Genomic DNA, 21,411 nt, shown 5'->3' with positions numbered 1-21,411 from the left:
GGCTTTACACGGCCCAGGATTGGATTTGGAGTAGGAGGGTGCAGGTAAAGAAAATGTAGCTGAGAGAGGGCTGTGAATGTTGGACAAGTGACCGCCTCGCTTCTGGCTCTGGTGGAGAGATAAGGACAGGTGATCAGGCCAAATGCAACCAAAATGGAAAAGAAAACGAAATAAAGAAATACAAAAATACGGAAATCATAATTACCAAGACAGAGGATTTCAAGAATGTTGAAAATATTGCAATCGAGAATTGCAGCTAAGCGTGTGCAGAAGGTTGAAACTCGGAATGGGAGATGTTGTGTGGGAGAAGGAAGAGATGCAACTGTCCACGACACACAACAAAATTATGTCTCCGAGAAAACAAAATAAAACGGATTACGCGTCAGAGGTGCCCAGAGCAGCGAAGAATAAAAACAAAGGCGTCCGGCCAGTTGTAAGTCGGGGCAACCGACCTGGCACCTGGACACCTGGCAACAGAGTGTCAAGTCTCTCGGTGCGTCTAGGTGACCTGAGACCNTCTTTTTCAGTGAGCTTTGTTTTGTGTAAGGATTACAGTATAGAGGCAGTTGAAACTTGAAAAAAATTACTACCAATGTCTTCTCTTGATCTTGTGCTTAGACATTGGAAATACGTAACAGCGCATTAGAAGGAGTGGAAGCTTTCTTGAGCTTGGCTAGGAAGATTACACCTAGCACCAACTAAACTGCACGAATTAGACTACTGATGATTGAATCCTTGATCCATGGATTCCATTCTGTTATATAACCTCAAAAAGTGACTGTTATATCGCCTGCAAATCAACTGTCCTGTCTGACCCAGCCTCAAGATACCTATCAGTCCCATGATCACGGCTCTCCAATCACAAGATCATCAGATGGTAGTCATATCAACAACAACAACCAAATTGCGTCTCGTCCGTGCTTTCAGAAATAGGCATCCCCCTCAATTTCCTCCGACTTAAGATAGTCGTCCTCATCCTTAATATCATCGTCCTCGCTCTCCTCCTTCTTAGCCACAGCCTTTTTGGGGGTTCTAGCCTTCGGCTTCTTGGTCACCTTGCCATCACCAGAGGGACCAGTCACGTCATTCTTCTTTCCCTTGCTGGGGCTACCGTTGGGGGCACCGGTACGCCAGCCGTGGCGGACAGACATCTGTCGGAAGCGTTCTTTGGCACATTTGGCGTCTTTGAGACCCAAGTCACCAGCAACCTTGCCCCAGTCGGCGTCAGGCTTCTGGGTCATGTTGTCAAATACAGCCTTGATGAATCGAAGCTCGTTCTCACGCAGACCAGTGGTGACGGAGGGCGAGTCGGAGCTGTCAGCTTTCTTGGCAGGCATGATGGTTGATGGTCTGCTCCTGGTCAGATGGTATGAGATGATGCAGCAAAAGAGGAAATATCTTACAGTGTGTTTGTGGGAATTGATTTGTTGCTTTGTAACGATGAAGCTGGACGAGAGATCCTGGTTGAGGTCTCACAAGACGAACAAGTATGGTGTGGGAAGAGAAGTGGATGGTGGATGCAGATGCAAACGAGAAGAAGAGGAAGCTTGGTTGCGGGGGAAACCAGGATCGACTTTTATAGGAGATAAAAGTCCAGTTATCAAGAGAAAGCAGAGAAAGTACACAGCGCATCAGTTTGCTAACACCTGCTGCTTGCCAGGTGGCCGCAATGATGCACTGGCAGAGCAATACTTGACACCTCGTTTTTGGCCACCCGTGTCTGCGTTGTCCGGTCTTTATAAGGCTGCCTAGATGGCCTTCGAGATTGCTTTTTCGTGTATGCGTGCTGCCGCTAGAGAGACATATTGAAGAGCTTAGGGCATTCACCCCAGGTGATACAAAAGCAATGCCTAAACTAGAGGTAAAAGTAAGTATGAAATTTGTTGTGGAGATGTTTCTGAATCTAGGTCAAATAGATATCTCAATAGCGAGGAGATGATCTGGAATTAGGAGTCCAAAAATCGTGATAAGTGATTCTGATATGTGCAACTGTACTACGGATTCTACGAGCGATGATTGGTACGATCAAGATCCGAAAGCAACTTCATTCGACTGTCACCCTATATCAACTAGATAATCTGTTGCTTCATCCCATAGCTTCCCCCAATTTCCACGTCTGTCTCAACTCCTTCCTTGTAGCTACTCTCTCAGCTACTTTGCTGCTCAGTCTCGATGAAAGTAGATTATAGCCCAAAGAACAAGTCGAATCCTCTCAGCAATAGATACCAATCTTTCAAAGAATTTCCAAAGATGGGCCATCCTGGAGACTAGAAAGGATCCTCATGGTCTTCCGCCTTGAGGTCGACGTTGTCACCTTTGATGGGAGACGAATCAAAGGGGTTGATGTCATCCATGTCATCGCCAGGAGCTCCCATGCTAGCTCCCGCACCAGTCTCAACCTCCTCTTCTTTCTTGACTCCACCGCGGCCCTTGCCTTTTCCTTTGCCGCGGCTGGTAGGCGTCTTGCGGACCTTGCTTGGGGTAGAGGCGGCAGAAGAAGTGCTGCCCTTCTTTGGAGTAGTGGCCGTATCGATGCTGATGCCGAGCTTGCGTCTGACTTGTCCAAAGCGAACCTGTGTCACACGTCATTAGTCAAATGGGAAATAGAAAAAGAGAAAATGAGAGCGGGATTCGAGGTGAGCAAGACAAACCTTGGCGACTTCGGCGTTCTTGAAACCTTGTTCCTGGGCAACGGCATCCCAGTCGATGTCCGCTCTGTTGCGGGTATGCTTGACGATGGCGAAGAAGAACATGGCTTCAGAAGCCGTTGGCTCGCGTTTGTCGGACATGTTGGCCTCACTCTGACGATGCAAGAATGTTGGTTGCGAGAAGAACTGCCAGCGGACGATTGTCAGTGTTGATTCCATACGAAATTGGGTATAGCAGACAAGGCACAAGCTGGAGATACTACTTGTGCTTTACACTGAAGAAATAAACGATTTGCTTACTTGATAGCTGATGATGAGAGGGTGCGTCTTGCAAAAGCTGTGCGAAAGCCTAGATGTGCTTGTGTGAAAGTAGGAGGGAAAGGAAGAAGGAGATGTGAAGGGGGTGCGAAATGCAGCAAGGCTGGTGAATAAAACAAAATTCTTGATTTCCACAGCAGTTGGAATGCTCTCGAAGGAACTCTGAGTGATAGGCGAATTGGCAGCCTGGTGACAGCTGTTACAACTGGCAGGCCACCTCCCCTCCCTATGAAGCCTACCTAGGAAAATCTAGCTGCACTGAGTGATTTATAAATAATTAAAGCAGCAGATACAATATCCTGAGCTGGGAGAGCATCAGAACAATATTGGGGCTTTATGAGCTGAATGTGGCTACTTGCATGAAGAAAGGGATAGAATTGGGGAGCACAAGATGATATTGATGGTTAAGAAGAATTACGGAGAAGTATGCAACATACCGGCACACATGAATACTATCTTGTAGATCAGTGTAAACCAAGATTCAGTCGCGGTTATAAACATCTTGCATTATAAAGTCACAGGCATATGCGAGCTATGTTCAGCGGTCAACAATCAGTATTGGTTTCTACCATATCATCTTGGTATCTAAATAGCCGAAAAAGAAAAAAAAAGAAAAAAGAGAAGTATCAGGTAGCAAGATAGCAAGATAGCAAGAGCCAATGTGAAGTAAAAAGAAAAAGAAAAGAAAAAAGAGAACGAGAAAGATGGAAAAATAGAGACGGATATGCTCATCCACCTCGTCCTCACTATTATACACATGCCATTATAAACCCCCTCTGTAATCATTTTTAGATGTCCCTAATTCCCAACCGATCCGATCTTCTCCTTGGAGATGAAAGAGATTTGCCCAAACCAATTAACCACTAACCGTGGCCAGTATCATCAAGTCATAAAAGGAATTTTGTCGCTCTCTGCACTTCCCTCGTCTTCTTTTTTTGGAGGTTTTATCTCGTATTCGTAGTGTGCCATCTCGAAATCAAAGCGAATTTAGTATTGCTGGTCGTTCAATCGATCATCCCAGTCACCGAGAGGCTGTGATCCACCAGAGAGAGATAGGCCCTGGCTGTGAAGATCTCCCGAACCGAAGTTCAGGTCGTAGGCGGCGTCAAATGCAGAGGTAGAGGCATGGTCATGGCCAGCATGACTCAAAAAGTCTGAGTTGCCACCAAGAGGTGGGAACATCAATCCGTTCGTATGTCGGATGTCATCGAGAGCAGATGGAGGGATGGACAGTCCCTGAGTCATGTCTTCGCTGCAGGGTGTGAGGAAGCGAGGGTCAAAATCGTCGCATTCATCCATGTAAGGTGATGTGAGTGATGCGAGAGATTCAGGAGAAAACTGACGATGCAAGGTTAGACACACGTATCAGCTGCTGTGGTGTCCGAAGGTCTTACCTGAGCGAACGAAGAGACGTTTGCTGAGACCGGCTCTTGCTTGATTGGTTTCTCCTTCTTTGCCTGCACACCCTTCTTCACCTTGCCTGACTTTGCCTTCTCTGATGGCCGACCTCTCTTTGACGGTGTGTGGCCGGTGACGGTTGCTCGGAAGCGGGAGTACCGCATTCTCGCGGCATGGCCGTTGGTGATGGGCTCGATGAGGACGGGATCGGCTGCCACTTGACTCCAATCAATCTAGAGATGAATGGGTTAGAGAGGCTTGATCAGGCGAAGGCAGAGAAGCATGAACCTACATCCTTGAGGTTCTTCTGCTTCAAGATGGCGAACAAGAAGCGAGCCATGGCATTATCGCTGTTAGGAGACATGATGGCGAGCTGGTGTTGAATCTGAAGTTGATATCGGGCGGATACGTCGGAGTGAAGAGCGGTTGGGAGAAGAGGAGGCTCTCGAGAGTAGACTTGTGGTATGAGGTATAGCAATGAAGAAAGATGAAAGGAAGAAAGATGGAAAAGATTGGTCGTCCGGTCGAAAATTTGCAAGACCAACTTATAAAAAGATTAACCGATCGAGGGAGGCTGAGGTCATGGACGGAAGGAGGCGACTTGAATGTGCGTGAACAATGAGCGGATCAAAGTCCAAGTGAGGCAGAAGTGAGGCTTGGGCTTGGCCTTTTTCTTCGTATAGTTCCTCAGGCAAGAAGAAAAAAGTGAACAGAAGAATAACAAGGCTTCGACCTCACACTCATAGATGACTAAATCTTGAAAAAGAGAGGAGAGAGGAAGAGATCAGGAACAAGGAGGAGGCAAGGCCTCTCTTATGAACGGCCTCAGCCTGACAGTTTAGCGGCACAAGCACAAGCACGATAGACTCACTCCTGCAAGGATCCAGGAACCAAGCGGGCCCCGTCCATCTGTGTTACATTCGTTCATTTTTGCTTTCCTTTTTCTCCCCCAACTTCCCACCGGGCTGCGAAATCCGCATGCCGAATGGACGCCCCCCGAGCGTTGTCTAAGACCAAACCAGATATCATCTGGCCTAGGGCCTGTTGTTGCCTGGATCTGGCGCCGTTCCGGCTCGAGGGATAGCGATGGAGCACAGTGGGTTTGACGGGGGCTGCAGCGCCTAAAGTGGACGTCGCCCGCTAACAGGGATTGGGGGGTGCGCTGAATGGCCGCTGTTAGCGGGTGTGGCTCCCTGTAAGCCACCGCTAGAGTCGGGGTTGATGTGCATCATATTATTGAACAATGAATGGTTCTTGCAGCCAAAGTCAAATAAAAGAAAGAAGAAGAAGAAAATGGTTCTATATGAATTGATTCCTCTTGATTCATTTTTTTCTGTCGGATAAGCTTTATTGTATGCAACTGCGTGGATCAGATGGGAATTGCCACCTCAAACCCTTGTAGGTACAAAGTATTACCGAGTGACCACTCCCGCCAAATTCCAATCGTTACAACCCAAGGAAAAAGCAAACTCGAACGGCCAAGCAAATCACAGACAACTCGTAGGAAAAAGAAAAGTCAAAAAGAGACGAAGCAGGGATCTCTCTTCCGGCATGAGAGACTGAAACCCCGTGTGACTCATCTAATTCCCACAACGAAGAGGCAAACACTAATGCGTAGCCTGGCAAAATTGCTCAGGAGGGGCGTTGCGATAGAAGAAGCTTCTTTCGGCGACCCAACCAAGCAATGGTTCTCAATGCCACTTAATTCCTTGTAAGACTTAAGGCTGTATGCAATTCATAGAAAAGCAGAGGAAAAGCCCCTTGCTTTTTGAGTGATTGATATGCTGCATGATAGACCTGTCTATCGCCTTGGGATATGGTGATGCAATTGTTCAATTCTGCGTCTACGAGTACGGACTTGCTCTACCTACGCTTGCATCAACCCTCTCGCTCGCTCGCTCCCTTTGCCTCAATCGAGATGGCCGTGTGTGTAGTGAAATATTACGAGCAGCCCATTCCCATCCTCACCGATCATTTTCTTCTGGCCGCCCTTGTGCTTGCTCGGAGCTAGCGGGTGTCATGCAGAGAGGGGCGAACTTTTGCGCTCTGGCAACCAAAGCGACTGTGTTTTCCTTGCGAATTGATTTCACAACCAGAGGACGAGAAGAAACGCGGAAAATTTGCTTCATAACGAATTACCAGATTTAAAACTCATTGAAAACGGTTCCAAAAGTGTCCATGGTCGCATCCTGGCGTCGCAGCGGTCGCGGGCGTCGTGGAGGGGATTCGGATGAGGTGCGTCGGGGAGACGCGATGGGGCGCGAATTTTTGGGGATGCGACGACGCTGAGCCACCAGGAGCATCGCCAGGTTTCCGCGAAAGCACGTGAGACCCGCTCCACATTTCACTGACCAAGAGTGACCAGTCCTGACCAACCAGAGGCGAGAGGGGCCGCTGACCAACCAGGGATGATGACGTACTCGTATCTATTGGTCCGGATGCCGTGATGGGCTTTTTCGAGGCTTTCCCTTGGCTTTTATCATATTTGCCTTTGCTTTTTGCTGCTTGGCTGAGATTTGAGAAGGGAGGGAGACACGGGCTGCTGCCGGGGTCACGTCGGGATTACATCGAGTATTTCAGCTACGAAGTCCCCTTGGCGATGCATCGATCGCTTGTAATTTTACCCAGCACGGAGTACTTGTGCAGTTCAGGTACAGAGGTACTACCTTGTGTGTTGCTTGTCCGTCTCAACTGCTGCTGCATCTTCCCTTGTCCATTCTTACTCATCCCTCAAACTTGTCCAGGTAATAGAATACCCACCTTGTACCCCATACTTTGTAATTCCAAGGCATCTGAGGTCCTCGTATGTACGAGCCATGCACAAAGCGCAAAGCAGCCCTACTCAATCCAGAAGGCTGTTGCAGCAGCTCCCCATCAAGTGCAGATCTAGTCTATCTGGAGCGAATTAGTAATGTCGCTCCGACTTTGACTCATTCCCCCGTTTCCATCATTACGTCGTGGCCAATTGCATCAATGGCGAGCCACCACTTTTCGTCCGACGCATTCGTATCGTTCGACCGCTGAATGTCCCGGCTTGAACCACATGTTAAACTGTACGTACCTCAGCTGTTTCTCGTTCCCCGCTAAAATGAAACTTTGACGGGTAAACCCCGTGTCAATGTCGGCTAAGTCCCAGCATCGTTGTCTCCAAGATTGCTACAATCCGCTCTCAGGCCTCGCTGGAGCTTGTAATTACGGCAGACAAGCTAGAGGCCGTTTCGTAGAGGTTGTTCAAAGGGAAATTTAGAGCTTGCATCTGCACCACCGTCGCATTGCTCGTGTTTCAGCGCCATGGTACAACATGCCCGACACCTCTAGCTGAGCTCCGACTCAGCTCCAATCGCCCGGATTAACCGTTGATCCGCCATCCGGCTATCTTGTCGCCTCTATGCACGGGCCCCTTTACTCCACGGCTCCCCAACATCCTTCTCTGCTATACCTCCGTACCCCATTCTTCCACTACCAATTTTGCCATTGATTGCCCTCTGCTCTTAACAGCTTCTATCTCACCGCAGGTCACCAAGACAATCCGGCCTAGAGGCTCATCGACCCACCGCCTTCCCGGCTCAAGCTTGTGTTATTGTTTGCCATTTGGCTGTTTTCTTTCGGTTTATTTCATATTCATCGTATTGCTTCAATAGTACTAAGGTATGAACAAAAACTGGAATGACAGGGCAGATAAAGATCTGTTCTTCACCATCTTGTCCGTCAAGAACATAGGCGTTATCAGTGGCGCGGAATGGACAACCATCGGCAATCATATGCGCGGCCTCGGCTATGGCTTCACCAATGAAGGATGCCGGTAGGTGTCTCTTATACTTCTCATCATTTTCGCATCGTGCCTTTTTTTTCTGTTTCAATATCTTATCGCGAGTATCTGGGCTTTGACTGGATGGAAATGAGCACATCACGTGCAAAGATCATCTTCGGTTGGCCATACACTTCTCTCTAGATGCGCATCTAACTGTTATTCCGGCGTGTTGTCGATCGTACCTCGACATCCGAGCATGACCATTCCCGCTTACACTAGGCTCTGCCACTTATACTGATATATGTACATATCTATAATATACCTACCCTTCATCCACACTCCGTCTTCACGCTACTTCTGTTCTACTTGATTTATCCTTTGCTGACAAGATCGCAGGCAACACTTTCAGGGTCTCAGGAGAGCACAAAACAAGGCCGAAGTGGACGGAAGTCACTCTGAAAGTGCTAGAAGAGCTGACCCAACCTTGAATCCCATCACTAGAAGACCGGGGCCTGGCCGGGGCCGCCCCAGAAAGTCACAGGCCCAGGAGTCCGATCAGCCTGACGCAAATACCGCTGATAACTCTCCAACTGGTCTTGCTGCTGGCGTACCTACCACGGTTTCTACTGCTGTCCCGGCGGTGCTCCCCGGAGCTGTCGTATCTAGTCCTATGCCAGGCCACGGCCCGGTGATGGCTGCTTCTGCTGTGCCACTTCAGCAGCAACAGCAGCTTCAGCAACAACAACTTCAGCAACTTCAAGCTCAACAACTTCAGCCTCAGCACCAGCACCAATTTCAACAGCAACAGCAACACCAATTCCAGCAACAACTGCAGCAGCACCAATCGCAGCTCCAGCCGCAGCTCAAAACGGAGATGCATGATGCTGATGGCATCTCTGTCTCTGCTCAGACACCGAATGATATCGCTTCTAACCATCTGATTGGATCGGAACCCGGATCGACAACTTCTCAAGAACAGCTCCAACTGGACGCTGTGCAAAGTGGTGATGATGAAGAAGAAGAAGAAGAGGAAGATACAGATGAACATCCTTCCAAACGACAAAGATTAGACCCCCACGACCTCGGCCAAGATTCGGCTCTCGATGACGAAGCTGTGCTGGCGCTGGCCGCCCATAACGGCGCGGACGGCACAGATCCGTATCCCGCAGAGTAAGTTTTACGAATGCTTTAATAATTGCGGCCAATACTAACAGATTGCGTTAGCTTTGGATTCCGAGATGGCCAGATCTGAAGCTTGACGTTAAATGGAGTATCTGTGTAATGGAATGATTATCTCATTTGGAAGAGGTAGCATATTTGCTAGATTTGGGCGTGCTTAGCGGGTTGGTTGAATGTCTCTGTTCCCCTTTGTCTACTTTTCCCCTTTGGCAGGTGTCTTAGCGTTTTCTTGTGGAGTTGACTCATTGGGACTATAACTTCATCTCTAGGTAGAGACATAATTGAAGTGGTATGAGGAGTGGAACGGCAAGCAATTGGGGGTGTAGATGGATATATAATGATTGGGTCGGGTGTTTTAGGAGTGTTTGGGGACTTGGAGCTCAAAGTCTCTTCCCCTTATGCCAGTTGGTTTACACCTTAGATAACACTAATAGATTGCAATGACTATCCAGAACCTCATCGTGTATTCTGTGCCTCGGCGATTATAAAGTATGCTTCTAGAGCAACGAAGGATTTATTAATCATTTGGGTTCGTATACATACCAAGCAGTCAGTATAACTGTATTGGTAGCATCGTGGCTAAAAGGGAGATTTTTAGTCTGCTTCTCGTTATGCGAAACTAAATATTGTCATCACTTGGGTGCAGAACAGCCGCTCATTAATATTGCCCATCGAAAGTTCCAATGGCTAGTAATAAACCTGTACGAGTAATGCTGGCTGGGTAGCCGCCTCCAAATGAGTGCGGCATGTATTGGGTGCGAGCATAATGTGAGCTTCCATTAAAGTGAATTCACCGCCCTCCGATTCCCCATCGTCGGCCAGTTTCCAACCGCCATATAAGTTGCATCAGGCAGCCGGCAAGCATTGCATCCTCTTGCTCAACCTACCATCTCCAACCTCGAAAACCAACGCCGAAAACAAACGAGTACGATTGCCAACCCGACAAGAACGCACCATGGCTCCCAAAGCTGCTGCTTCTGCGACTACCCCAGACTCGGGTGCGGGCTCTTCTTCCAAGCCTGCTGGGACTTGGGACAATATTGCGTTGCTCAACGATCTTCTCGTCGCCTTTTATCAGGTGGGCAATCAGGCGGGCAACTTTAATACGCAGACCAATGAAGCGGTCGTCGCCTTTATGACCGCCCAGGGGCATGTAACCTCGTGGAGTGCCATACGGTAAGATTAGATTTCTTATGAATTCTTGTTGCTCCTAGATACTATCTTCCTAACCCTTCATTTTCTCCTTCGAACTGCCTGGCAGCCTTGATCAAGGCTATATATCTCGAGGTATAACTTGTACCCTCTATTCCATTCTACGGGCTTCAACTGCATCTTCAATATTCATTCACTTTTTGCAAGCCCTGTTAATTCCTGCTCCCTCTGCTACCTTTTATACCTTTCACATCTTGACCACTTTCCTCCTCTTTACCATTTTCACCACCTTCTCTATCTATCTACAGCCATCATCTTCATCACTCACAACCTTCTGCAAAATTCCTTGTCTCTTACAACTTTTCTTCTCCCTCTCAACACCATCCATCACTCCCCACGAACATCATCTGCAGCACCAAAAATGGCTTCTTCTCGCCAGTTGATGAAGTGGACCCCTCAAGTTCACGAGGATATCCTAGTCTCTGTGTTCTACAACTTGACTCTATCTACCGAGGATTGGGCAAAGGTGATGAATGATCTCAAGGAAATGGGCTACACCTTTTCTGAGAGTGCACTTCGGTATGCCAGGTTTATTCGCCTATGTACTCTTTAGTACCAAGTCTGCATTGAATTCCTTATACGCTTGCACTTCACTTCACTTCACTGCCAGTTGGCGGAGAGCCAAAAACCGGCAGAATAATCTACTACCACCTATATATTCTTGCCCGCTGTTTTCTGTTTACATTTTTGCATTTCTTCAATTCACCCTACTTCTATAAACTTGTATCCCAACTCCTGCACCCCAAGTCCATTCACCTCTCATCACTCTCCATTCTCTTTCACAAGTTCGTGCCACTTGATCATTTTATTTTGCAATCACCATGGGAACGCCAAAGTCTGGCAATGCTTCAACTTCCGGCAATAAGCCTACTCGTGGCTGGGATGCCGCCGCTCATGAAGCCCTCCTCCTCTGCGTCATTGATGAAGTCAAGGGTGGCAAGGCCTTCTTGACCGAGGTCACGCGAAAGATGCAGGCTCGGGGCTACTCCTACAGTTACGACGCAATCAAGTACACAATTTCTCTTGTTTCAGTCCTGTGACACCTCCTCGTACTAACCCATCTTGTCTTTCTAGTCAGCATGTTCAGAAATTGCGCAAGAACCGTGATACGACTGCGCTCACTGGCCCCACGGACTCTGGTGCTGGAAGCGCCAAGACTCCTACTCCTCGAAAGTCGGCGACTCCTCGCAAGCGCCGCACCCCCAAGAAGGAGATGATCACTGATGAGGACGATGACATGAACCTCAAGCTGGAGGAAGCCATTGAAGACGAAGAGATGCGCAGCCCCTCTATCCGCCCTTCTAAGCGCGCCAAATCTGTCGCTTCGTAAGTTTTCAGAGCTTCTTGTCTTCCTTGATAACGTAAATGGCACGTTACTAATGTCCCTCCTATGTATAGGACCATGGACGATGACATGGACGATTTGCCCAAGCTCGAGGATGACTATTAAGCTGATTTGAGAGCTATTCACATGGATGCCACTCTTTTGGGATTTTATATACCGGTTAAAACCAGTGGACACCCTGCAGGCTATGGGATAAGGATTGGAGAAAGGGTTAGCTGGTTGAGTGGCATCTACATTGGGGGACAAAAAATGGGCATTTAAGCAAGTATATACCGTCTTCTCTAGACAGGAAATATCTGCAACGCAAGAATTTAATCTTTGACTACATTTCTCTCCAAATTCATAACCAGTGGACTGTATCTTACAGAGTGCGCATAGGCTCTCTACTCACAAGATAATTGTCTACTTAGTTGTAGGAGCTGCCCATAACGCATTCTATGCATTGAACAAGCCTACTATGATATGAGATTTATATTGAATGTCGATATGCGCAATTATCCTACATGCTTGCAGCCGTTCAGCGTACAAGTTAGCCATCCATTCCACCTTTAGATTGGAGTGATCGATAACCAATACCTACAGATATCTATGCTTTACGGCACTATAGACATAGAACGCTTCACGTTAGAGACGCAGTATCCTGAACGGATTACCACTTGTAGGCATAAATCACCAAACTACTAGCTAATAGACTCGTTAATGTTCCTAGCTGTATTCGTATGCAGTGTATTTAATGACGGTTCGTTACGATGAAATGTATGCTTGATTCTGGATGGGAGTAGTGCCACCTACTTACCGTCAAAAGTGAATCAACACACTCTCGCCTATACTATGCATCTTCTACCCAAAGAAGCATTCACCGCTTGTATGTATAGCTCAACTTTGGCTCACATATGCATTATTCAAGCATCACTATGCAAAAGACTAGGCGTAATCACTGCATGAGCACACATAATCTGAAGGGATTATAAGCAGGAAACTATCAATTGACATCAAAGTGAACGAAGAGAGAGATACCACGATTCTGTGCCCCAAAAAGACTTGTTTACAAGTCTTGAGCAATCTAATTTACACCGCCCTGTTTTTCTGCTGCCCAAACTCGACCACCTACTTATACCCCATAGGCTCGAGCACTCTTCCACTCTCTTCTTCTCTCCATCCTCACTCCACATCAGAACCTGAAGCAGCAATACTTTGCACTCTTTGCAACTCGCATCAGACCCAATCACCCACAAAGCAACTCTACTACTTTCCCCTACATCACTACTCATATCCATCATGGCCCCTGTTGAAAAGAAGTGGGATGATTCTGCCGAGCGTGACCTCTGCGTCGCCATCATTCAGGCAAACCAAGATGGCGCCAAAAAGAGCTACAACTGGCCTCGCGTCGAGGAGATCATGACCAACCTTGGTCACACCTTTACCAAGGACGCAATGTCGTACGTCTAACTTCTCCCCCCTTGGCATCGCTTCATGCTTCTCTCCCAATATCTAGTTTGATTCCTACATTCCCATACCTTGGACATCAGAAGCTAACAGAGATATCCTTCAACAACACAGCCAGCACTTCAGCAAGACCATCCTGAAGGAGTTCCGCGCTCGCCACCCCGAAGGCGACACCACCGCAACTCCTCCCGCCAGCGCCACCAAGCCCAAGACCCCTCGCAAGTCTGCCACCCCTTCCAAGAAGCGAACCAAGAAGGCCGCCAAGGGCCAGGACACCGAAGATCAAGAGGACGACGATCTCGAGGCCACTCCAAGCAAGAAGGCCAAGAAGGAGGACAAAAGCGCCACTTTGAAGAAAGAAGAGGCTGACTCTCAGAGGTATGTAAATCCCATCTACCCTTTCTCAACAGTTCAGCTGGCTCACACATTTGTCTCAGCGGCGACGACGAGAGCGAAGAGAAGTTCAAGGCCGAGGGCTCTGACACCAAGCCTTGATAGTTCTTGGCTTTGCTTATTCTACTCGGTTTATCTCTCGCAATGGGGTCGAGAATATGGGTGCTATTTAGTTTGAGATTTTTTCGCAATAGGGTGGTTATTTAACGGACATCATATGCCGGCTGAAGATCTGGATGAGACTGTAGGGAGCCTGCTTTAAGCTTAGTCGTTCTGAAATTTGAATCGTTAAAAGCATTTGATGAATCTACTCCTCTGGTGAACGAACACTTTTCGTATGAATTTGCCCAACAGAGGGAAGCCCAAAATCTGGCCTAGTGCAGGTATGTGCATGTGCAGTCGTCCATGTTTTTGACAGGGCTTAGTTGGAGGCGAACTGTTTCCTACATTGAACCAAATAAATGGAGTTAATCATGATATAAATTTTGCGAAAAATAGAGCTATGATTTCTATGCTGCGATTCATCAAACCATACTATGTCACAATTTCCCAGCCCCAACGCCACATTGCAAGTTTAAAAGCATCAACAATGAAGCGCCTTCATCGTGGTCGCCGGCCATCTAGCCTGTTTCCATCATTTGGTCCCTTCTTGTCTGGAGCTTTCGACTTGTCGTCAGCATCTCCTTTTCTCTTGGTAGTTCCACGCAGGCTCTGTCCTTGACCAGCAAAATGGGGCTTGGAGGAGTTTTCCTTATCCTGCTCCTTCTCAGCATCCGTCTTCAGTGGCTTCAGTTCGTATCCAAAGAAAAGCTTGTTGGGAGGAAGACGAAGGGGTACGGGAGCGCCGTCTCGTCGTCTAGGGGCCGCGGTTGTGTCGACCGGTACTGGCGTTGCAGGCTTCGGTGTTGCAGTCTTGCTTCCCTTCTTGGCCAATCGCTGGCCTTCTCCAAGGAAATTGGTCGGCGCGCTGGTGACTGATGGAGCAATAGAGTTGTAGTTGATGGCCTGAGCCATGGTCCCCTGACTGTGCAAAACACCACCAGCAGGCACGCCGCCCATGGTACTCCTTGGTGTGCTGGTTCCGCTCTTCTTCTCAGGTTCGACATAACCAACAGGGGCCGCAAATTCAACCGACACATCGGTTTCAATCATGCTGACACCCATCTTGTCCGTCTCCGGTTTGACGTCTAGGACCGCAACTCGGTAGACCTCGTCATTGTACTCAAAGTTGAAAATATCGCCTTTTGTAAGGGTTGCAAAATTTCTGAATGCTTTTTCCAAAACCGCCTTCGGGTCGCTAATATCGAGGAAGTTGACGGATTGTGGCTGCAGCTTGACCATTCTAGCAAGCTCCAGCGAAGTCGTTCGAATCTGGATCATGTCGCCCACATCCAAGCTCAGGGTTTCCATCATCTGTCGATGGTTAGTCTATACACAAAGAGAAGGCAGTGGTCTAGAGCATCCAACAACTTACCCACTGGGGGATATATGCACGACCCTCCTCAGCAATGAACTCCAGAACACCGGCATGCGAGTGTTTGCCTTTTTCGCCGTTGATCATTTCCATCAGCAAAGGCCACTGGACGTGAAGCTTAGAGACTTTGTCCAGCGCCGATGGCGGAAGAATGATCTTGGAACCGAAGTTCAGCTCTGGCCGTTCGCTGCCCGGCGCCATGATGAGGGGGTAGCATCTGTAATACTCGTCGAATCGCTGGATTATGGGTCGTCGACCATGGCGTGCCATGTTGTAGAGGTGTTCCGGATTTCCGGGATCGTAGCCACCAAAGCCAGACTTGCAAGATGTTAGCAGAAGTCAACAGAAACTATGGGAGGCGATGTGCCAAACTCACCATCATGGCGTAGTAGTAGGTAGGCAGCAGGCGAATATGACACGAGGCTGACTGGCAGAAAGATTATAGAAAGGCCCAAGGGAAGATGGAGATTAGCACGGTCAAGTCAACCTCTCCAAATATTCCTAAAGAACAAGAATAACTTTTTCGACGTGACTGATGTTCCTGCAGCGTGTTCACTGTCTTGATAAAGTGCAAGTCAAAAGTCGAGAAAGGCGGAAGACGTGGGGTTCGTTAGCAGTGGAGGCAGCTGTTGAGTGACGCAGGTACCTCTTGTCGTACTGTAGAGCTGCGACCAACGCCAAAAAGTTAATCCCGGTCATCGAGCTTCCCTGCGCTAACACGCGCCACTCATTGCCCTCTCAACACGTCATCTCTGGTTAATTATATCATTAACAATTATCTCTAGAGGCATCCTATAATTGGCCGGCTCTTTTGACCTGCTTCTCTGCCCACGACGCGAGAACAAGGGGCGCATCGGCCGAGCCATTCTGTCCTCTCAAGGCGTCATGTCTTCTCGATACTCTGCAGCGCGGCCCAAGCGAGCGGGCGAGAACTTTGCTCGAACGCACTATAACAACGAGGAGGACACGAAGCGAGTCAAGTTTGATGTGCGCAATCCGTCCATCTTGGCTCCAGATGCGCGAGAAGACGATGCGGTCCTCGACGCCGACGTCATAGGCGGCAGCGGTGCCACGAAACGAGGTGCTGTGAACCTCGACGGCTACGACAGTGATTCAGACAATGAGAATTTCAACGCGCGAGCAGGCAGCCGCAAGAAGGGAACTGTCAATATCCTAGAGCAGCTAGACAACTACGATGCCAAAGGAGGCAGCAACAAGGAACCGTCAGGCGGACCTATCAACGAAGATGACGACGATGACGACATGTTCGCGGCCGAAAACGACGACGAGCCAGGAAAAGAAGAAGCGAATGGAGAGGATGAACACTTTGAAAAGTCTGGTAGGAAGAAGAAGGACGTCAAGTTTCTCGATAACGCCCAGATTGAAGGCCAAGTCCCAATGAGCAAAAGTGGCGGCACCATCCGCCTGGACGAGCGGGAAAGCAGCGACGACGAAGACGATCTGGAGCTTGCGATCCAGGAAGAGGGAGTGGACGAAGAGGTAGGAGCGGGCGGCCTAAAACGCAACGCACCAAAAGTGGAAGCTTTCAACCTCAGAGAGGAAATGGAGGAGGGCCGCTTTGATCAAGATGGCAACTACGTTCGAAAGGCTAACGATCCAGATGCTATGCATGATAGTTGGCTCGAAGGCTTTAGCAAAAAGGAGATGAAGAAGGCGGCAGCAGCGCATGAGAAGCGCGAGGCAGAAGCTCGAGAGAGACGCATCCAGGAAGATGAAGTCTTGGTCTCAGAGCTGCTAGCAGCGTTGATCCGGAGGCTAGAGAAAACAGAAACACCCTTGGAAGCTCTAGCACGGCTGGGAAAAGACAAGACAAAGACCAAAAAGATCCCCAAGTGGAAACTCAAGAAGATGAACAAGGGCGCAGAAGCTATGGAAACAGATCAAGAAGCGGCAGTCGATCCAAAACAAGCCGAGGTTAGGCAAGCCATCGACGCCATTACGGATGCGGCTGATAAACTACTGAGCCGCGGACACGAGGAGATCTACGATGAAGAGAGAGAGCTGTTGGTTCGTGAATATCGACGGGAGACTGGAGAAGATTGGGTCGAGGCCAAAGTGGAAGATCAGCCGCCTGTTACCGCCGACGACGACGACGTATCTGCTCCAGCTAGCGGCACCAAGTGGGAGTTTAGATGGACGGACGGGCGTGACAATGCTGCAAAGCAAGGTCCTTTTGACGGCCCCACGATGAAAGCTTGGCAGGATGCTGGATACTTTGGCCAAGGCGTGGAGTTCCGAGCTATTGGCGGAGCTGGAGACGAAGGTGCGTGGACAGCATCGGCTGATTTTTCATGACGATTCAGGCCAGACGAGCAGGCAAGGAGAAAAGAGTACCCGTCTATGTGAGAGCCGAGCGAGCAGGCAAGCGAGCGGGTAGAGCCGCTCCCTCGCGTTCTTGTGGCTTAATTTTCGTGCCGGGCAGACTTGTGAAAGTGGGAACATTGGAGCCGATGGGCATCTACAAAGCAGCATCTCGTTGGTCGCCTCTGGAGAGTTTAAGGCTCTGCACGTCCGTCCCGGCGCCTCTGCCGCGGCTAAAGAAGGGCACGGTACTGGGCAGACGAGAATGCAACCGCAGATGGTTCCTGGAACTCCCGATCTCAACGGGGCCGGACGGGCTGCCCATGGGGCGATCTGGGGTCGCAGGCTTCTCCAAGATCCCACAAGCCGTAACGCTCCGGCGCTTGTATTCCGCAAAGGCCCTAGGGGAAGCGCGATGGCAGCCGAGCTTTGCCGCCTGGATGCAGCAGGATGCAGGGACCGATTCGTTAACATGTACGAGTAGCACTAGCAGACAGACGTGTTGATGTAAAGGTGAAGAAATTGAGGGCATCGCCAACCTCGCGCGGTGAACTCGACACCCGAGTGCAACAAAGAGGCATTTAGGCCCTTAGCAATGCCAATTACGAGACGTGACTACTGCTTTGGGAAACGGCTGGATGAGCGATTTCCATTATTCACCACTTGCAATTCGCACACGCCACCGTTTGCCCCCTTATCGTGCCGTATCAAGTCATCAAGTGTATATCCGCATGCCCACGGAGAAAAAAGTGCGTATCACTGCGCCAGGCGAGGCCACGGGGTGCGGCATCATCTGGCCAAAGGGCGAATTTGCTTAATTATCCCACTGCCGCCACGGCCGCTGTCCGAGAGCGGCCTTCGCGGTGACAAAGTGCTCCGTCTTTGACGGCTTGGCTTGTTGATGATGGGATTTGGCCCCCCCTGTGGCAGTCTAACGGCCAACAAAAAGACAGAGAAAACTGATAATACGGCCGCGGCAGCACCGGTGAAACGTGGGATGGGCTCAGGTTATGGGCCGTGTGCATGAGCAGTGAGCCATGAGCCATGAAACGGATGGCGGCATTTTGTCAGATGGTTATTTCCTTCGCTCGGGGTTTCCAAGAACATGCTGCCATGACCTCATCTTTGCCCTGATAGACGCTGGGCGGCAACCTGACATGTCCCTTTTTTTTTCTTCTGTCCGCCCTATGCTTGACCACGGCCGGCCAACGCCGGTGGAGTTGGATAATAATACAGCAGAGGCGGCCGGGCGTTTGTTGGGAGGCGAATTCCCGTCCCTGGAAGCGAACAGCGCCCCGCCGGTTCCGTAAAAAACAGCGCAGCGCCTCGCCAGGAGCAGGCCTAGCCTTGCGGCGAATTATTAAGAACGGCCAGATGTGGAATCGTCGAGATCGAATGTTTGAAATCTTGGGAGCTGCTAGTTCAAGGCTGTCGGTGAGCTGATGCAAAGGGGGCAATGTAACGGGTGTTGGTTGTATGGAGGCCATCCATCAATGCTATAGTACGATGATGGATTGATAATAGTATTGGCTGTTAGGTAGGTAGTACTCATAGGGAAACGGACGTTGCTTGCCTTATCGAACAAGCACCTCCCTGCATTGTACGTCAAAGTCACGTCAAAGCTGCAGCGGCGTATCTCGATGTAGCTCCCAAGTAGCGCCTCACCGTGCCGAGCGAGGGCAGCAACTCGGCGATACTCGCACCCCCCAACACAACATCGCCCGGCAGCTAGAGGCTATACCACGCAGCTACCGCTCAGCTGTGTAGCATTTGCTAGCATTTGCCAGCCCAGCCCAGCATTTACCTGGATGGCCATCCATCCCATGCCAATGCCCTGCGGCGGGTCCAGTGTTTAGACGCGTCTTCTGGCCTGGTAGGCATTAATGTCGCTCATCCGATGCCGCATCACCGTTGTGTCAGAAACACTATTAATCTTTCCACCTCCCACCTGATTTCTTCATCCTTTTCCTCTTCTCTTCCTCTCCATACCCAGCCCTACCAAGCATCCCTATCGTATCAACTTTCAACTCCAGGTTAGTACTCATACCATTCGATATCATGTTCATGCTCCGGCCCACGCTACGACTGCTGTTCGCCTGCCCCTCCTTACTGCACTCGTCGCCTTAGCTACCCCGCCAGAACTTCCCTGCGTCACCAATTTTTTTTTCTCCCTTATTTACCCCTCCTCCCTCCCACCTCAACAGGCAGAGATTTTGAAGCTTACCACGCATAACCATCAATCGCAGTCACAAATCAGCTACAATGGCTCCCATCAAGGTCGGCATCAACGGCTTCGGTCGAATTGGACGTATCGTCTTCCGCAACGCTGTTGAGCACCCCGACATCGAGGTCGTCGCCGTCAACGACCCCTTCATCGAGACCACCTATGCTGTGAGCCGCGTCCCCCCTCTTTTTTTTCCTCTGAAAATGCCCCTCCTCAGCCCAACGCAAGCAATGCCCAATTGAGGGTGGAAAGAGACGAATAATAAGAGTGCACTGCTTGAATGAATCTCTTGATATCATGAGATTGGAGAGCTTCTACGATGGTGCTGTCATCATAGAAGAAAAATCCTCTCAAGCAATGGCGGGAGCTGCAATGGCATTGTCGACAGATGAGCCACACTTAATGTCTCAAAAGTCGTCAATGTCGGACAAAATTCCAGCTCCTTCGTCTCACGCCACTACCCCTCACTACATATGCAGCTTCATTGTTCATCCGCTAACCCGAGACATCACTAGGCCTACATGCTCAAGTATGATTCCTCCCACGGTATCTTCAAGGGCGACATCGATGTCGATGGCAAGGACCTCGTTGTGAACGGCAAGAAGGTCCGCTTCTACACCGAGCGTGACCCTGCCAACATCAAGTGGAGCGAGACTGGCGCCGACTACATTGTCGAGTCCACCGGTGTCTTCACCACCACCGAGAAGGCCAAGGCTCACTTGGCCGGCGGTGCCAAGAAGGTCATCATCTCTGCCCCCTCTGCCGATGCCCCCATGTACGTGATGGGTGTCAACGAGGACAAGTACGACGGCTCTGCCGATGTCATCTCCAACGCCTCTTGCACCACCAACTGCCTGGCTCCCCTCGCCAAGGTCATCCACGACAACTACGGCATCGTTGAGGGTCTCATGACCACTGTCCACTCCTACACTGCCACCCAGAAGACCGTCGATGGTCCCTCCGCCAAGGACTGGCGTGGTGGCCGTGGTGCTGCCCAGAACATGATCCCCAGCAGCACTGGTGCCGCCAAGGCCGTCGGCAAGGTCATCCCCTCCCTCAACGGCAAGCTCACCGGCATGTCCATCCGTGTCCCCACCGCCAACGTCTCCGTTGTCGACTTGACCGTCCGTCTCGAGAAGCCCGCCAGCTACGCTGCCATCACTGAGACCATCAAGAAGGCTGCCGATGGTCCCCTCAAGGGTAAGTAACGACGACGATGTCAAAATATGTCCATTTACAACAGAGTGCTAACTATGTGCAACAGGCGTTTTGGCCTACACCAACGACGATGTCGTCTCCAGCGACATGCTCGGCAACACCAACTCCTCCATCTTCGATATCAAGGCCGGTATCTCCCTCAACGACAACTTCGTCAAGCTAGTCTCCTGGTACGACAACGAGTGGGGCTACTCCCGCCGTGTCCTCGACCTCCTGGCCCACGTCGCCAAGGTCGATGCCTCCAAATAAGTGTGTGTTCTGAGATGAGATGAGCCCAGGCTGGGGGCCATGAAAAATCATTGTCTTTAGAAACAACCAAAAAAATAAAAAAAATTAATAGTGAATACTGAAGTGTGTCCTCGTACAGAGTGTAGGCCTTTTGATAGTTTGGCATTGCCACAACAAGTAATGACAATTTGCTCTCATGCTAGTCTCTGTTTTTGAATCGGTGACGTAATGGCTGCCCAAGTGTAAATAGTGTTT

At 49.7% G+C, this 21,411-nt stretch overlaps 10 protein-coding genes across 10 annotated transcripts; 5 read left to right on the top strand and 5 right to left on the bottom strand.

Annotated features, from left to right (window-relative positions):
• Nucleotides 1-923: 923 nt before the first annotated feature.
• Nucleotides 924-1,337, bottom strand: M431DRAFT_480476 (hypothetical protein; the record flags this gene model as incomplete). Its single annotated transcript, XM_024915870.1, has 1 exon — nt 924-1,337. The coding sequence occupies one exon, from the start codon at nt 1,335-1,337 to the stop codon at nt 924-926; it is 414 nt and encodes a 137-aa protein (XP_024776519.1).
• A 930-nt stretch (nt 1,338-2,267) lies between these two features.
• Nucleotides 2,268-2,789, bottom strand: M431DRAFT_3951 (hypothetical protein; the record flags this gene model as incomplete). The annotated part of the gene is made up of 2 exons (XM_024914830.1): nt 2,268-2,573; nt 2,652-2,789. The coding sequence occupies 2 exons, from the start codon at nt 2,787-2,789 to the stop codon at nt 2,268-2,270; spliced, it is 444 nt and encodes a 147-aa protein (XP_024776518.1).
• A 718-nt stretch (nt 2,790-3,507) lies between these two features.
• M431DRAFT_506588 (hypothetical protein) lies at nt 3,508-5,102 on the bottom strand. The gene is made up of 3 exons (XM_024918824.1): nt 4,657-5,102; nt 4,361-4,597; nt 3,508-4,304 (listed from the first exon to the last, which is right to left on the bottom strand). The coding sequence occupies exons 1-3, from the start codon at nt 4,726-4,728 to the stop codon at nt 3,954-3,956; spliced, it is 660 nt and encodes a 219-aa protein (XP_024776517.1). The 5' UTR covers nt 4,729-5,102; the 3' UTR covers nt 3,508-3,953.
• A 2,719-nt stretch (nt 5,103-7,821) lies between these two features.
• On the top strand, nt 7,822-9,748 carry M431DRAFT_506585 (hypothetical protein). The gene is made up of 3 exons (XM_024918823.1): nt 7,822-8,166; nt 8,512-9,285; nt 9,340-9,748. Exons 1-3 carry the CDS (start codon nt 8,015-8,017, stop codon nt 9,365-9,367), a joined length of 954 nt encoding a protein of 317 aa, XP_024776516.1. The 5' UTR covers nt 7,822-8,014; the 3' UTR covers nt 9,368-9,748.
• Nucleotides 9,749-10,249: 501 nt separating this feature from the next.
• Nucleotides 10,250-11,836, top strand: M431DRAFT_493309 (hypothetical protein; the record flags this gene model as incomplete). The annotated part of the gene is made up of 4 exons (XM_024917101.1): nt 10,250-10,470; nt 10,654-10,657; nt 11,343-11,515; nt 11,581-11,836. 4 exons carry the CDS (start codon nt 10,250-10,252, stop codon nt 11,834-11,836), a joined length of 654 nt encoding a protein of 217 aa, XP_024776515.1.
• A 1,293-nt stretch (nt 11,837-13,129) lies between these two features.
• M431DRAFT_112202 (hypothetical protein) lies at nt 13,130-13,940 on the top strand (the record flags this gene model as incomplete). The annotated part of the gene is made up of 3 exons (XM_024911823.1): nt 13,130-13,290; nt 13,412-13,675; nt 13,735-13,940. 3 exons carry the CDS (start codon nt 13,130-13,132, stop codon nt 13,790-13,792), a joined length of 483 nt encoding a protein of 160 aa, XP_024776514.1. The 3' UTR covers nt 13,793-13,940.
• A 350-nt stretch (nt 13,941-14,290) lies between these two features.
• Nucleotides 14,291-15,546, bottom strand: M431DRAFT_3945 (hypothetical protein; the record flags this gene model as incomplete). Its single annotated transcript, XM_024914820.1, has 3 exons — nt 14,291-15,103; nt 15,165-15,482; nt 15,541-15,546. The coding sequence occupies 3 exons, from the start codon at nt 15,544-15,546 to the stop codon at nt 14,291-14,293; spliced, it is 1,137 nt and encodes a 378-aa protein (XP_024776513.1).
• A 503-nt stretch (nt 15,547-16,049) lies between these two features.
• M431DRAFT_493306 (hypothetical protein) lies at nt 16,050-17,480 on the top strand (the record flags this gene model as incomplete). The annotated part of the gene is made up of 1 exon (XM_024917100.1): nt 16,050-17,480. One exon carries the CDS (start codon nt 16,050-16,052, stop codon nt 17,478-17,480), a length of 1,431 nt encoding a protein of 476 aa, XP_024776512.1.
• Nucleotides 17,481-17,561: 81 nt separating this feature from the next.
• M431DRAFT_387189 (hypothetical protein) lies at nt 17,562-18,285 on the bottom strand. Its single transcript, XM_024914761.1, has one exon. It carries the CDS (start codon nt 18,016-18,018, stop codon nt 17,644-17,646), a length of 375 nt encoding a protein of 124 aa, XP_024776511.1. The 5' UTR covers nt 18,019-18,285; the 3' UTR covers nt 17,562-17,643.
• Nucleotides 18,286-19,729: 1,444 nt separating this feature from the next.
• On the top strand, nt 19,730-21,252 carry M431DRAFT_506581 (hypothetical protein). Its single transcript, XM_024918822.1, has 3 exons — nt 19,730-19,877; nt 20,226-20,910; nt 20,975-21,252. Exons 1-3 carry the CDS (start codon nt 19,749-19,751, stop codon nt 21,175-21,177), a joined length of 1,017 nt encoding a protein of 338 aa, XP_024776510.1. The 5' UTR covers nt 19,730-19,748; the 3' UTR covers nt 21,178-21,252.
• The last annotated feature ends 159 nt before the right edge of the window (nt 21,253-21,411 follow it).

This window comes from Trichoderma harzianum (assembly GCF_003025095.1).
Source record: "Trichoderma harzianum CBS 226.95 unplaced genomic scaffold M431scaffold_4, whole genome shotgun sequence".
NCBI classification, from domain to species: domain Eukaryota; kingdom Fungi; phylum Ascomycota; class Sordariomycetes; order Hypocreales; family Hypocreaceae; genus Trichoderma; species Trichoderma harzianum.
The sequence above is the reverse complement of the archived record's forward strand: the minus strand, read 5'-3'. Positions and strand labels throughout refer to the sequence as shown.